The 18017-nt window shown below is 30.4% G+C and overlaps 1 protein-coding gene across 1 annotated transcript in view; it reads right to left on the bottom strand.

Annotated features, from left to right (window-relative positions):
- Nucleotides 1–569: 569 nt before the first annotated feature.
- The window catches only part of LOC118195401 (MOB kinase activator-like 3), a 56489-nt gene continuing 39041 nt past the window's right edge, over nucleotides 570–18017 (bottom strand). The window contains exon 7 of the mRNA XM_035366704.2: nucleotides 570–16779. Within this exon, the coding sequence (XP_035222595.1) occupies nucleotides 16729–16779 (51 nt within the window). The 3' untranslated portion in view covers nucleotides 570–16728. The remainder of the gene's footprint in view (nucleotides 16780–18017) is intronic.

Raw genomic sequence — 18017 nt, 5'->3', positions numbered from 1 at the left:
GTATTTTAACCTAAAGTACAATTTTATTTTGTTACATACGTTAAACAATATCCCAAATAAAAAAAACATATTAGAATTAAAGGAAGAATTTTAAAAAAATAAAAAGGAAAACCACGAAAACATCCATGCAACTAGTCTGTTTGCCAGAATGTGAACTCTGGACCAAACTACCAGTGTTTTACCGATCGGTCGCTGGTGGGCCTAAATTATAAGAATATAACTAATGAAAAATAAAATATAAAAATGTACAGAAGATTAAGGGCTGTGAATTTGATTTATTTTCCAGATGCCGCAGCTCAATTTGAACGTATGCTTTAACAATATAACTTCCGGATTACATACAATTAAGTTACATATACGAAACTTTACTATTATCCACACTTCTATCTTTACTATTATCCCATGCATGTCTCCTTTCCTTTCTATATTTTCAGTAGAAATTCAGTTTTACTAAGATGACATTTGACAGCAATTTTTTCATCGTTCTGCTTAACTCTCTTGTTTAAACTAGACCCAGTTACTTCGGATATTTAAATTTCATTGTATAGCTAAACGAATTACGAAACTAATGCACTGAAGTGATGCTATTTATTTTAATATTTGAAAACTTAAATACCAATTTAAGAATTAATTTTAGAATACTCATTCAAACATTTAATCTTATGTCAAAATTATTTTTAAGAATATCATTTAAAAATATAAAAAATAATATATAAAATTTAAATATAAAATTTTACTTTAAACAACAGTTCTTACAATGCGTAGATAATATGATGTTCTATACATTAACACAAAATATATTCAAACTCAAAGAGCTACTAAAAAAAGGTTCCTGTCTGAGTGATCCTCAGCTAGAATGAGCGAAATGCAAAAAATGTGAACAGATACTTCACTCTCAAATTCAGCGGTTTACTCTAAACAATATCTCGCCCGACAATGCCAGATTCTACAAACGATGTACGGTTTCGGAATAATATTTCAGTCTCAATTGATGCACAAAACAGCACTGACGCATGACCTCTGTTTGGATGGCAGGAACATAATATTCAAGAATATTAAGATTAAATTAAGCACTAAAAATTCCAATATAAGTAGAAGGAAACTACTGTTTTCGTAGCAGAGAATCGCAGAAATACATATTTTCATCGATTTTCTAGTAACGGAAACTGAAAAGTAAATTTGCCTGGATCTGTAATGTCGCCTCAGAAATTCTGTGCTATGCAAAGCCATGATGCAGTGAATTCTAAAACGAACATGAATAGCATCTCCACAGATGATTTTTATCTTGTGGGGATGGTCTTATTAAAAAGGTGGCAATCAGTATCGATGTATATTTATGTTTTCCAAAATGTTATCTATTTTCAGAAGAGGTTGTCTTAGGAGTTCACCAAGAAAAGGTTATCTTTATATGGTTATAAACTAGTCTTCCAAAGACTAACAAGATTCTTTTGCATCAGAAATTATTTCATTAAAAATATCAATTGTGAATCATTTGAATAGCACGTTAAAATTAAAGTTTGTACGCTAATTTTCTTCTTTATCACTTCTGTGCACATTTCCTCAAATGCATGTTTTTTATTGCAGAAATGAACCGCAGCACTTAGTTTTGATGCTATGCCTGTTTACAGCCCAGATGGGCTATTAAGTCTCAAAATGGCATTTTGCATTGAATCACTTTTAAATTGTTGCCACCAAATTTTATCGCCCTGTATTAAAGAAACTAAATAGTGAAGAATCTACATGAATATACGTATGTTTCTCGCAATGTGAAAAAATAACGGTACCTAGAATCATCAAATATTTAATAACATATAGTCCTCCACTCGAACATGGGCACTTGGAAACCGGAAGTTTGTTTTATTGTCTGTTTCATATTTTATAAAACGTTAACGAATTTTTAATTAAAAAGTTTCAGCAATTTCAAAGGCAGCAGTGGCAACACTACAGGAAATAAAACATTCTTATCTCCTAGGCCAAGGGCCAAGATGACAACTTAGGCAGCCATAAAAAGTACCTAAGGACCTATCCAACAACTAATGAAGCACAGTAAGTATATGTGCACAGGACAAGACATAGTACTATGTTAAGATATAAAACAACTTAACAAATAACAATTAATGCAAAATACAAAGAAAATAGAATAGAATCTGAAATAAAAACTTACCGTGGATGATATAGCGTGAACGAGATATAAATGAAAAGTGAAGAAATCAAATCAAACATACAATGCATAGAAGCAAATAGTACTAATGATGATATCAGTAAAGAAACATTGTGATAGTGAAGTAAGTAAATCTCAATTACATGCTTACTATACTGTTCAGTTACATATAAAATACAAGCATGACCCCGATAGTACTGTTATCTCTTTCTCAGAAAGAATGTATGAAGAATAAAGGTATATGTATGTAAATATATATAGCCTTTTTTCTCTTATATATATATAAAATACATTTAAAATTCATCACATATTCAATTTGGAATAAATCATATGTAAAAACTAAATAACCAGAAGCACATAGACAAACTGCAAGAAATAGGGGGCAAAATATGCTAAAATCAAAAATGATATATGAATCACTGCATCATCATCAGGGGTCGGTGCAACAAAAGATGTAAATAAATAAAACAAACTGTTTTTGAACTAATAAAGGCACAAGTTTAACTAAAATTTAAGAATAGTCTTAGAAAAACAATAACAGTAATCTGTTTCTTTATCAGTCCAATCTTTACAGGCCGAAGTAAACAGTGCAAAAAATTGAAAATTATAGCATCAAAAACATAGGCAAATTAAAAAAGATTGCAAAAAAATAGACAAAATTATTTATAGCTCGAGTCCGAAAACAAAGCTTCAAAAAATAATAACCCAGTGCTTGAAAACAAAATAATATGCAAATTTTTCATAGCAGCATTTGTGTGAGTTAGCATAGCAGCAGTGATAATGCTACTTTTTTATATTATTTTACATCAAATGAAACATGTTAAATGTTTCTGTGTATTACAACACCACCTAAAGGCGGATTTGTGGGTTTTTTTTTTTTTTTTTAAATTTAACAAACAGCATCATTTGAATTTTCTGTACTTGAAATTTTATCTCATTTGGACCAATAGAATGCATTCCGGAGCCCTCTGAAGTGGGAAACATTTCTTGCTAACCCTGTATTTTCACCTTTTATATATATGTATGAAGATCATCATGGAGCTTGCCAATGAAAAACTTCTTGTAATAATCAGTTTGCAGAAGGATTCTTCTTTTGCATTTCTAGGAAGATATTTTGCTCTTTGTTGTACTAGGACATTGAAGAAACATATGAAGTGAGTCAGCTTGCATTTGTCCACAAGAACAGTGTGCTCGCTTTATATTAGGTTATACATAATTAAGTATTTTGAAAATGCTCAGTGATTTATTAATGCTTGATTTAGAAAGAAGTTAGTGCCGCAAAGTCAGTCTTTGTTAGTATCGGCAGTTGACTAAGGCGTAATAAAACTCTTGGTTCCGATACACTGAATGATTCCGCGTCTGCCTTTGTATCTCACGTTTTTAAGCGTAGAAGATACTTTAGGTTGCATATGCACCTAGATTTATCGTTCCTATTGAGCGTAAGAACAAAAGAAATTATTTCCTCTCTTCGCTCTTCTACTTATCACTGGTCAATGCGATTCATTTGAAATCACTCTCCAACAAGTTCGTCAACAAACCCTTCGACCAATGTATTCGCAGGAAGGCTATGTTAGACAACTCTGAGGTTCCTGTCCTCAAATAATGCCTAACTGTACTATCCAATGCTGTTGCATGGATATTTTAGTCCCCCCCCTCAAAAAATTATTAATGTTGATTTCTATTTAGAAATTAACGGTGTTTCGAATTTCATTCAGTACGATTCAAATTTATGAAGTGGACTACAACAGATATTATTATTTTTACAACAGAAGCAAAATATTTGTACCAGTTTTTATATTTTAAAATATTTTATAAACATTAATCAAAAATATTAAGAGCAAATTCTTTTCGTACTACAATCTGAAACTTTCAGATTGCACTATTTTTCTCTGTAACATTTTTGCCATTTCCAGATATATTAATGAATTTTATTTTCAATTTGTTCTTTACGCGACTTCTAGATATTTTTAAAATTCTTAATCTGAGCTTCAACAACTGCAGTTAACCACAAAAAGCTTTCAGAATTAAAATTAATAACAATAACAAGAAACATTTTACAATAATAACAGAGATATTTTCTCTAAATCCTTTATTTTTGCAAAGGTCAACTTTTCGTTTCAAATAAAAAGGAAGCTGCACACAGTTTCACATTCAGAAATAGACAACAGATAAACAGAGAGTGGAATTTCATGTGCCTAAATAATAATTTAAAACTCAAGCTAAATGAAAGACATTGAAACAACTATTTTATATGTTACTTACGTACTTTTCCATCAACCGCTTTAAAAAGACTAAGAATATATTATTTTTAATTTTCAACGAAGTTGTCCTTTCCACTCCATCGCACGTAGCGAGAGTTTTCGGAAAGTAAAAGCAGTTACATATGATGTGATTTAGCGCCATTAATGAATAAGTATGACGTCAAAATCAATTTTTCATTCATTTTTACGTAATCCCGATTAATCCTCGACAAACCAGTTTACTTTAGCAAAAAAGACATAAGTTAACATTTCTATTTCTTTGCTTTTCCCTTATGCTTGAGAGCGGGGGAAGGGGGGGTTGTGTTTTTGCCATCTACTGAAGAGAATTTAGTTATGTATTTTCAGAGCTATGGGGTCCCGGCATCAAAAGAAGTACGTATTAAATGGGCACGACTGGACTTTATTTGAAAGCAATGGGTTATAATGTGAATAACTGTAACAAGTGAATATACATTTGAATCTCAAGACCTGACTTGCATGTTATACCCGTTAATTTGTGCATCTAATTAAAAATGCCTTCTTTGTATACATAGTTAGATTTTCCTGTCTTATATACAAAAAATCATTTGGCTACAAATTCTATAGTTTCATTTTCAGACATGTAGCGGCAATACTAAATGAATTAATTTGAAAATTTCATTAGTAAAATCATTTCTTTCATTCTTTTTTTCCGACTCTTTACTGAATAAAATGATGCGTCAATTTGCTCTGAAATGTTTAAAACAGGTTATTGTTCTGTGAATAATTTTCGACTAAAGAATGTCTTATATTCAAAGAAATAAAATAACGCCTGGATCATGTGTATGCTGATTCATTCTTCCTATTTTTACTTTGAAAGAATGCGTAAAACTATTTCACAGGCCAAGAATCCCAACATGGTAATTCTCGTAAAAGTCAACCATTGGAGACACTGACATTACGCATAAATTGTTCGTGTCCAGAAATTAATGAGTGATCAAAGATTAAAAGTCAAGGCGATAGCAGCAAGATTGGATTTATTTGAAACTACTAAGTACATTTCTATATAAATACCTTAACATGAACAAAAAAACATGCATCTCGACTTCTTTTAGCAATTCAGTAACGTGCCATTTGCCATGACCATTTGTTGCAGCTTTACAATGCAAATAAGAGAAATTTTTTGATCGATGTAAAAAAGTAGCCGAGGAGAAATGATAATTCTATACTATGTTTCCTCTATTGAAGAGGAAATCAATAAAATGTAGAAAAGTAAAGTACAAATAAATAAATAAAGGGCAACAATCGAAAGAAAAGATAATGGCCACCATTTCTCGGACTATCAGCGGATCCTCCGGAAAGACCATAAAACACAAGAAACACAACCATTTATGGGAAATATTATGCGACTCTTTTGCATAACCTGCGCAACGAAATTAAAAAGAAAAAGAGTGGAATGCCAAGCTTTGAAGTTTATCTTCTCCACGAAAATACTTCTGTGCATCCAGCTATCATTGCTAAAGAAGCAATACAGAAGTTAAAATTTAAAGACCTTGACCCACGTTACAGCTCAGATTTAGCACCAAATGAATCCCTAAAACCTGAATGTGACATTCGTGAAAGGAGATTTAACGATAATGATGACATTAAAAGAACACTTAAAAAATACAATGGGAATACACAGAATATGTTGGGAGCATACTTTCAGACTATTTTTTCCGAGGTGTTCAGTAAACGATGCGAAAAGTATATCGAAGTAAAGATTTTAGTAAAAAATAATTTAAACTCTTAAAATTTTCTCTCTAAAATTAACAAATTATTATTATTAAAAGAAACTTTTGGTTCTATTTATGTATCTAACGTGATTTTCTAATAAAGAGCTAGCTATCTGTCCTTCCAAATAGAATCACTGGTGCAAATCTAGTCGACGAAAAGTACGTAAGTAGTACATGACCAAGTAGAGTTTAATTTGATGATGCAATCTACATTACTCCATTTTCAAAATCTGAGAAATTCACAATAAAGGGTATATTTATCCGTTGATACTCTGTTAGAAAAAATCATTTGCAATTTACCAAGCACAATACAGTAAGATTATCATAAAAATAGTTCTAAATTAGAACTTTAATACAGATATACAAAAATATGTATGAAAATATAATAAAATATCTAGCTGAAACTCTAGCACATTTGGCAAAATAATACTCTTTTAAACAAGCATAAGACGGCGAAGTTTAATTTTTGTTGAGATTTCATGTTTGATGATAATTTGGTACTTATGTATCAAAGCAGCAATTTCAATAAAAGTTCCCAAATTTTTAGAATGATCCAAATTCTGTAATAACAATTCTTCAGGTTTCAACAAGGAATGTCATATTTCCGGAATATTTTAAGTTTCAATTGATTTTTAAAAATATATATACAGTCAAAAGTCGTTAATTCGAACACCCATAATCCGGACCTCGAAGCTAAAATCTTTCTGCGCATGCGCCGCGTTGACACATGCTCATAGGCGTTTACGCGTAAGGCCTTTTACGACTGCGCATATGCGTGTGCGCAAGCGCAGAATACGTTTTCACGTGCGCGTTTTATGTATAACAGACGGTATAAGCTAAAATTATCTCATTATCTATTTCAGTTAATGTTGATGATTGCGTTGTTCCTTAATCTTCGAATTGGATCCGGCTTATTATTTTTTGCAGACTGTAAGAGCAATACAGTGGTGCCTCGCATAAAGAACGCCTCGCACAGCGAACGCTGCACACAACGAACTTCATTTCATGATTCATACAATGAACTTCGTTTCACACAACGAAGTCGCCCGAGCTTCCACGACTGCTTCGCCCGAGCACCAACGACTGCTTCGCCAGAGCTTCCACGACTGCTTCGTCCGAGCTTCCCCAACTTCTTCGCCCGAGCTTCCACGATCGCTGCCGATGTATTGCATCCTTACGCGCAGGCACTGCAGGCAGTCGTTAGTCACTGCGCTTAACTTAAGCACGTATCGCGGCAATACCTCCTTTTAAGTTAAACTCAATATCGTCCTTTTAAGTTAAAATCAATATTTTTTTATATCATGGCTTCTAAAAAAAGCAGGAAGGTGATTTCTGTTGAAATGAAACAGGAAATAATTAGAAGGAGTGAATGTGGGGTAAAACAGTGTGACCTCGTCAAAGAGTTGGGCCTCAGCAAGACCACCATTTTCACCATTTTGACAAATAAGGATGCAATCAAATCAGCCAAAGGAGTATCAAAAGTATTTCATGAAAAACATAGGTCTTCAATCCACGAGGAAATGGAGAGGCTATTAGCGATTTGGATTAAGGACAGGCAGGTGAAAGGTGACGTAACAACCCAAGATATTATCTGTCACAAAGCCAAGAGAATTTATGACGATTTAAAGAAAAACGTCCCTGGAAGTAGCAGCAATCAAGATAATGAAGAAGAATTCAAAGCCAACAGGGGGTGGTTTTTTAGATTTAAGAAAAGGTGTGGAATCCACAGCATTACTATGCATGGTGAGGCTGGCAGTGCTGACAAGAAAGAAGCAGAAAAGTTCTCTATTAACTTTCAAAAATGTATTAAGGATGAAGGATACTGCCCACAACAAGTGTTCAATGCCGATGAAACAGGTCGTTTCTGGAAAAGAATGCCGAGCAGAACCTTCATTACACGCGTTTCACATAACGAACTTGCTCCTGGAACGAATTAAGTTCGTTGTGTGAGGCACCACTGTACTATAAAAGTAAACTTGAACTTTCGATTATGTCAAATAGAATTTCCGATTCTCGAGCTCCCAAAGAATCGTACAAAACGAAAGTATGTTTCGATGTCCATCAAACAAAAAGTGGAATTGCTGCAAAAGATGGATAAAAACATGAAGAATGTGACAGAGAGGTTAGTGAAAACGAAAAAATTTCGATTGACAAGTTAGTCGGTATTCTCGGCACAGCAATTAACGGGACTTGAACAGCGGAACTTTGTAACTGAACAAGAAATTATGTTTGTTTATAGAATTAAAGAGAAAGTATTATCACATAAAACGAAGCAACTTAAACAACTTACACTGAAAGAAATGTTTAATAAAGTAAGCAAATAAATATTAAGCTTCTTTTTTTTTTTTTTTTTTTTTTTTGGTAAATTTTGATACCCTTTAGATCATAATTGTTCTTTATTTAATAAATTACAGTTTCATATTTTTAATTTTAGAATTTCTGCATGCCATCTTACGAGATTTAAACTGATGATCTATAATCCGGAAAAATCGATAATTCGGAATCGCCGAAGTCCCGACGAGTCCGGATTAACGACTTTTGACTGTATTTCTGCAGGAATTTAGTAATTGAGGCAAAATGGTGAAAACATTATTTGATTTCAGTCTATTTTTCAAGAAACAACCACGACATTTCCTCCAGGAAAAAAATTATATAAAACTGTTAGCAAGTAGGTTACTGAGGATTTTTGAGATAAATAGTTAATTAAAACCTAAAATATAGATGTAGTAATAACTACTTTTTTTTTTTTTTTTTTTTTTTTTTTTTTCAGATGCAATAACTACTTTTTTTTAAATTATAAACCAGCATTCACTTTTTCTGTAAAAATCGCTAAACTGTGTCAAGGTGGTTGTGCTAATACATAAGTACCGATAAGATAGCACATCCTTATCTATATAACATTACATTACTAACATTTTGTGCATTAATTACAATATCTTTCAGTAATGCATGCATAACAGTATGAAAAATTTACCAAACCACAATATCTTATTTCTTTAATTTAATCATAATTAATGAAATAAATAAGCGATTTAAAAAGATATTCTAGCAAATTATTTCTTAAAATTCTGTACTTGATAGATAAAAATTAAAATAAGCTTCATTTATTATCAATTATTTAAAAATTAATCTATTTATTTGGGAAAGATCCCGATTCAAATAACAGCATAAAACAAAATGAAATGCATATAATCCCATTTTTAATAAATAAATAATAATAAAAACACAATGAGTATATGCGAAGAGCTACAAATACAATCAAGTAGATAGCACAAAGTTTCAAATATTTATATAAAAATAGACTTCATTTACAATCAAAATATATATACAAAATATGTCTTTTATTTTGAGTTCATTATGCTGCTCAGCACTGACTCAGATATCTAAAACTTTTAAACCAAAACTTTTTCAGTTTCTGAGTATTAGATGTTTGAAAAATTACTCGTGAATATGAAAAAAATTACTGTATTTGCCAGCATATAAGACACATGGGTGTGTAAATTGCACACCATTTTACAAAGGCACATTTGGAAGAAGGGATATCGTAGTCAACATTTAATTAACTGAGACTGATTAACCAGACCATGAATTTTAAAATATTACATAAAAAAGTTTCCTTTTCCTGGAATGCTGGGAACATTACTGCCACCAATTAACAGTGTAAAACGAAACTGTCTATGAAAAATGAGAACAGCAGATGCTGTCACAGTATTTGGAAGTTCTTTTTATCCACAATAAGTTTATTTGTATATGATCCATAATACAGTATAATCATTATACAATAAATAATAAAACATAACAGGGTTTCTCACCAGATTAAAATCAATGATATTGTTCCATTTCCACTGCAAATATGGTTCATTAATGCCATTTATAACGCCAGTTCAGTTAATGCACTTTAGATCTTAATGCTAGTTCAGTTCTTCATTTCTAATGATGCTTATTCTTCTCTTATTTACATTGTTGTCTTTGTTTGAATATTGATTTAATTTACATAACACAATGAACTTATCCTACAGATGAAACAGCTTAAAAATGCATGGAAAAAATATCAGTATTTTTCTATTAACTATAACAAGGGTTATACCACTTGTCTATACTTTCTAATGGTTTTCAGATGAATTGCAATTCTGAATTGATCGTGGATGTCGTTCGTGGTATTTCCCCAGTAAATTGGAAGTTGATTTCAATACATTTCTAAAATATTTTATTGAGAGGGTAATATTTCATATTTTATTTATTTTCATAGAAATGGCAAGTTAAAAAATTATTTTGGGCAGGAAACGACTTACTTTTTTTTGACTGCAATTCTACATTAAACTCTCAGATCAGATACAAATTGGAAATGAGGAAAACAGCTATTTAAAGAAGCCTTCCAGTGGCTAGATAAAAATGAACACTAGTATTTCACCTTAAATTTGATTGCCAACAAACTAGCTGCCGGCATGATGGGAGTCAGCTGCTAAAGCTAAGGGTTCAGATTCAAATCCTGGAAAAGGCATGGAAATCTGTGTGTATCCTTGCAGCATTAGGGCATTTATAATATTGCTTGGCTGAAATTCCTCTCGAGAAATTGGTGGTAGAGGAACCTCAGACTCATTTCCACAGTGATTCCCATGAAAATTGGGTCAGAGATAGGCAAACTTGTACTGCCACATGCCGAAGACTAAAGTCACTGACATAAGTAATTCAGCCTCGCACATCTGATTTGGCTGAAGTTCAAAACAGAAAAATTAGTAACAGCAACAATAAATTGGCTGGCTGAATGGAGAATTTTGGCTCACATTCTTAAGATCAATACTGCATAGAATCCATATTGCATAGAGTCAACACTCTGTAGTATGTACACAACAGTACATAGCATAAAGTCTGTTACTTTAAAATAAGCACTTCAAGGTCCTTTTGCACTCCCTTAATTTGAAACATCATCATCAATGCACAGCAATTATATTTTCCTCCTTATTTGAGTTGGTTTATTTACTTATGGCAAAGCACTCAAGGGTTACAAGCCTAAGGGAAGGAAGAAAGGATGCCTTCGTAGAGGACTTTCTAAGGGAAAGTCCTTGGCTTGTTTGCATGTTACATATGCAGAATACTATGAAAAAGCCCATGCAGCCAGCCCATATGCTGGGATTTGGACCTTGAATTGAACTACCTATGTTCAGCAACATTATCACTCGGTTGCTAGTGGGCGCTCCTCATTTGATACTACACTTCAAATAAGCCTTCATTTGAGTTTTTTTCCTGAAGTGAAATATGCTAAATGGGAAAGAAATAATTAGGGAACTCAAAAATGGCAAATTTCTGCGAAAAATTTGCTTCAGAAGAAGTCTGATCGCTCTTGAAATAGGTTAAATTTTGGATGCAGCAAAGCATGCAAGGGTTATCTACCTGTAGCCATATGCTTTTGCTTTTCAAGGGAAGCTGGCTAGTATTCATGGATTGAAATTCTCCATTAAGACCACGTATTCTAGGATCGACCACTTAGGATCAAAATTTCCTTAAAGATTCGATCAATGGTGGGGTTATTCAAAATTGTTAGTTTCCTTCAAAACTGGCATGAAAATGGGGTTACTTGTTTGTCTAATTTTAAATTTATTAAGCTGCTCAAATTACAGAATCAAGATATTCAAAAACCGCCAAAAGAAAAGATAGTTTTAAACAAAGCAAAAGGTCATCACGAAATTCACAAATTATGGAACCAAAATTTATGTACTAAAATTGGTCTAAAAATCAACAAACTTAGAGATGGAGAGCAAAACAAATTTGTTTCTCGAAAGAGAAAACTTGTTTTTGATGTAATAAAGAGAATGAAATCATATGGTAATCATACATCTGTCAATAATTTACGCTTAAAATGTAGATTTGGGGACAAATCGCTGAACTGGCTTGATTTTTAGCATCTTTACAAAAAATAGCAAGAATAGTTTAAAAGAACGTATACACTAGAACAATTTTCTCTTTAACAAATTATAAAAAATTTGTTAAAGAGAATCAAAATAAGTTTTTTAACGGCAGTGTCGATCCTGTGCAGACAGAGAAGCTGTCAATTTTATATAATATTGAGTCTGGACTGTGCTCTCAGGGTTTGTTCAGTTTTCCTTGCTATAATGTAAATATAAGTGACAGTTTCTGCTTGAAAGTATAATCTTCACTGAAGTCTTTTACCTAAGGAAAAAAAAAAAAGTGACATGCTTTGCTGTAATCAATTAATGAACCAAACAGTATAAAAAATGTTAATTAGTTCGAGAGACTATCTTTGGGTGAAAAAAATTTGCATCTTATGCACTGGCAAATGTGATAATTACAAAGACAGGAAAATAAGCATTATTAAAAATAAACAGACTTGTACAAGGTTGACCTAAAAAATTGACAGACTAAATGTTTATTAATTTCAGAGCATTTGTTTTTATCAGGAACATTTAGTACCTTTGAAAGAGGAAGTCCACTTTTCATTTATTTTGATGATGTCAGTCAAGCAATATGGCCACTAATCAAGTAAGACAAGTATTTTGCATGCTTGATATGGAGAGGGGGGGGGGAATTATTACTGCTTTAAAGCGTCATTTTACAACATGGATATGGATGAAAATTTGCCTCAGTGTTGTAATCCATTTATCTCAATCCATTATTGGCTGTTCAGACATCAGGACATGGCTCTGGGATGTTGGTACCAAAAAGCCAGATTAACACAGTGTGATGCTTACTTGCAGGGATACATCAAGGAAAGTTATGCTGCTCCCTTTTCTACAAGTTTAGATGATTTTCCGCAACATATCACAACAGCTGCTGCAATTGATGGCATGGACATGCTGAGAATATTTTGAAGAACTTGGCTATCACATATATATCAGTCATATAGCAAAAAGATCACATACAGAACATTTGTAACACAACTTTAGAACATATTCTCCTGATCGTGGAAGCATTTCAGCAGTGATATGAAAACTCTGGTTTCTATAAAATTTTGAAAATATATATTTCTTTCACTCTATATAAGAACTTAATAAAAGCACTTGATTTTTAACTGAAATTATTACTATCACAAGAATTAGTGCATAACTAATATTCATAAAAATATATATATATTTCAGATCAAAGCAGATATTAATATATATTCTAAAACTTTTGAGAACATTTCTGAGCATCATCTGAACTCATATAACATAACAATTAGATACCCAGCGACCAAATATAGAATCAATGCCGAGAACTAAAGACAATAATTCTGTAAATAATGATTTTTTTATATATATACATAAATCAAACCTAAATATACCATATATTTTCATGTATGAACCTAGAATTTTTAGCAAACATTTTAATACTCAGGTTTGGAGGTCAGTTTATTTACATAATTTCAAATGTTTAAGTCTTTTTATAAGTTTGATCACAAAAATGAATAACTGAAAAATATTTTGTACCTCAACAAATTCTCATAGAAGTTAATCATTGAATATCAGTATCTAATATGGAATTTTCTCTCATCCTGATACAGAAAAGTAAAAAATATTTTGATCCATTATAATCATTAAGATCATCTTCATCATCTCAATCCATTTGATCATTAAAATCATCATCATCTGCCTCACAGATAATAATCTTCAATTCTGTCCACAGCACTTTCAGTGCTCATGCAACTTTCAGTGAATTATTTAACTCCTCGAGATGGTGTTGAATCACTGAAAGTACTTCTACTTACATCAATTAATACTTTTTCCCCCTTCATTCAAATATATAATTGGATTTACAGGGAGATTTTAATTGTATCCTATATGTAAGTTTTCAATTTTAGTTATAATTTTGTGTCATTTCTAATGTGTGTATTGGTTAAAAACCAGATATATACAATATGTGAATTTGATTGCAAAACAGATTAAAAACTTTCCACAATGCTAAACTGCTTAAACTAGTATGAATCAACATTAAGATTGATTTAAAAATTAAAATCAATATTTTATTTCTTAAAAATTGGAGGGTAGATGCTCATATATTATGGACGCAAAACATATATTATGGACACAAATTTTCACACAATTATTTACAAATAAAGTAAATGAACATATATTATCCCTTCCTAGAAATAGAAACATGCTTCTTTGACAATAAGGATGATTAATGACAAAAAATTAAGAGAATAAGTAAATATAAATGAAAAAAGAGGAGAAAAGGCACAGACATAATAAGCAAATGTAAAATTTTAATTTAAAAAAATGCAACCTTAGATTGGCATACATTTTGAATAATCTCTACACATTTCAAGAATTACCTGATCTTAGAAGCAAAAAATAAACACTCTTGGAATCAAATGACTTTCATTAAAAATCTACACCAATATAAAGTTCTTTTTTCACCGAATTATAAAAAAGGAGGAAAATGTTCCATATTTCAAATGAATTATAAAAGCTTGAATAAATAAATAAATAAATAAAACAAGCAAACTTAGAATAGTACTTGAATTTATAATTAAAGGAACATATAATCACATTCATTTTAGATTTAAATTATCAAGGAAGATGTTTTCATACTTGAATATTGAAGATAATATTAAAATTTAAAATTTGATTTTTGGTTTAAATTTAGAATAACCATAAAAATAAGAGCATGGATTATACAAAACAATATGATTGCAAATATTTATGGTTATTTCAGTTTTTATGTTTTTTAATAAAGTTGCGTACCCTTTTTGTTTGTTTACTTGATGCATTTCATGTAATAATTTTACTGCATATTTTAAGCGAATTATATCCTTAAATCTTTGTAGATGCACCATGTATGTCATACTGGTGTTTAGAAACAATTAATATTTTTGGCAATACAGCATGACATTCCATTTTTAAAGTACGTATGTTTACAAGCTTATATTTTAAGCAACACATGGCTGAGATTGAACATTTTCCTCCAATACTGAATAATACATTGCAAGTAGTTTCTTATTACATAAATGATGTATAAATATAAAATTCTGGTTTTTGATTGAAAAAGCATGTAAAATTTTGATCTTTATGAATTCACTTTCTTTGATTTTTGCATACATGCATCCTCTAGCTAAAATAAAATTTTGCATCCCTGTCTCTGCAGCTCATTCAGAGACACATGTTAACATATTTATAAATATATTTTATACACACACATACATATACTACAATGAGATTCATAACATAGAATATACTCTTAAAAGATTCAAATATTATCAAATATTATGTGAAACAAAAAATTTTGCAAAACAGAACAGATCACATGTCTTTCACAGGAGTAATCACAGTTCATATTAAATTTTCAAGAAATTAAAAATCTAAAAATAAATTTATAAACTTGTAAAAACACTTATCATGACTATAAAAATTTATTTTATACGCTAGTTATTTCTACAGACTACATTAAATGCTTTAGTAATTCATCATAAGTATCAAATTAAATACTAAAATTTCAAATAAAAAATAGAATTCTGATAACATATCTACCTTAGAACCAAAAGGTTGTGGAGAATACAGAATTTTGCACATTATGGATTATGTCTTTCTGAATTTAGCTGACATTTTCCCCTTTCTAATTTTTATATTAAACTTGATTATTTGTGCATAAATAACTAACCAAACAATAATTTAAGAAATGATTACTACTGATTTTTAAAATACAAAACTATTATATTTTTCTAAACATTTAAATATAAATTAATGACAATGCTATTACAATGGGGAAACATAATTAAACTTTAACAAGAATACATCATTCTTTTATGGGAAAGGGATGTATATCTACCAGCAAAATTACTTTCAAAATAATTTGCTTTCTCAAACAAGAGAATAATTAGATAAATAAATAAATAAACTTTTCACAGTAATCTAAGCAGTACTTCGAATTTCTTTTCTATGCTAATTAGCATAAGGAATCAATTTAGGGGAAAATATGCAATTGGATTCATAACACAATAGCTAACAAAAAGTGCTAGAATCAAAAATTCGTACTCATTAAAATAAAATTTCTGAGTTTTTTACTCCCTTGTTACCAACTCAAGATTTCAGTTTTCCCAGAAAAATCTGTACAAAGGTAGTTTTACATATACATCCCTACAGAGATACTTTCCAAAACAGCATCTTTAAATAGGAATGCAAAAGAATACTCAATAAGTATGTTTAGTAAAATAAGTTCATTACGTCTTAAAAGAGCAATAGTAGTTATGAGCTACTGCAAACACTTCAGCAATATAATTTATTATATATATGGTATTTATGTATATCTCATCATCTTGGCAGGTCTTTCAAATAGAACACAATAAAATTGTATATAATACTAACATTTACAGCAGAGCTTACAACAATCCTTATCAATATATAACATAGCTAATCATTCTCATCATTTTATAACATGTTTAGAACAACATTTCCATAACAGTAGAATTTATATAAAAAAAAATGTTTTAAAAAAGACTAAAAGCTTAAAAAAAAAAAAAAAAAAAAAAAAAAAAAAAAAAAAAAAACTATGCCTACAACTTTCATGATACTTTCTGTAATGAAATGCAACAAATATAAAATTACAATATGTAAAATAAAAATTACAATAACATATATTCTCATCTATATGATCTTGAACTTTCTTTACATATCCGCCTTGTCATATCACTCTGTAAAAGGAAAGAAAACATCAATAATCACTTGATAATAGGTATACAATAACTGCTATATTATATAAATTAGAACTCTTCAAATGTTTTGAATTTGCTTTTCACCAAATACAATTTCTTGAACATCTTTCCATTATATTAAAATGATTCCCTAATTCATTAAAAACTGTAATCAATACAGGGAGTGTTCTTTTCAGAAGTTGTCACATAAATTTATCTTTTAATTTTCCTAACATTCTCTGACCAAACAACAATTCCAATGATTGTAAATAGATAGCTAAAATAAAATTGTATGAATCAGGGGTGATTGTGAATACCATAGGTAAAAAGCACGCATTTTTTAGACAAATGGCTTCTAGAATGGGGGTTTGCAATAAATTTAGATAGCTTTTTAAACTTAAATTAAATCAAAAGTGGCTGCACAACCCATTAACATGGTTCATAGTAACATTTAAGTTAAAAAAAAAAAAAAAAAAAAAACTTTTTAAGGAGGGAAAAAAAATAAGATAAGTACTTGTTTAATTACATTTTACACAACTGCATAACCTTAAAAAAAATTAGACTTATATGAGCATTACTCAAACATGGAAAACAATTACATTCTTTTTTACAAAATTTTAAATAACAGTTCAAGTTACAGAACTAGTTTACAATGAGAGAAAAAAAAAAACTATGCAGAACTAAATTATATTACAAGATTTAATGATGAAATTTCAGTTTAAAATAGAGAAAATAAATAATAATAAATCATATTTATTATATTTGCTTGGCACCTAAAAATAAATACAATTTATTTTTCCACTCATATTAATATTTAAATAATTTAACTTATATAAAAGTTCTGAACGTTTTCTAAATTTTCACTGTATAACAGTTTTCCTTTAACAGATATTACAAGCAAAGTAATTTAAGTAAAAATAAGTAAAAAAAGGAACTTTTCTGAAATCAGACCGGCATACTCGGATATTGCCGAATATCTGAAAATTTCAGATAGTCAAGCGTAAAAGAGGAAGGGGTATAGATTGTAGCCGTTCTTTAGATTTTTCAGCTAAATAATGCTTTTGATATTTCAATATGTGCATCATATAAAAAAATAGCCCAATGGAACTGAAAAATAATCTGCTTAGCAAGCACAGTAAAACTCTTTTATCTCTGTGAAGTATTGCAAATGTTATTGCGCAATACGTGTGACTGAATTTCTCCGCACGTCATATTATGCAATTGGAATCAACAGCTGC

This window comes from Stegodyphus dumicola, chromosome 7 (genome assembly GCF_044657685.1).
Source record: "Stegodyphus dumicola isolate Sdum_Otavi_A_Nest chromosome 7, ASM4465768v1".
In the NCBI taxonomy this organism is placed as follows: Eukaryota; Metazoa; Arthropoda; class Arachnida; order Araneae; family Eresidae; genus Stegodyphus; species Stegodyphus dumicola.
Note: the sequence above shows the minus strand (reverse complement) of the source record. Positions and strands in the feature narration are given on the sequence as shown.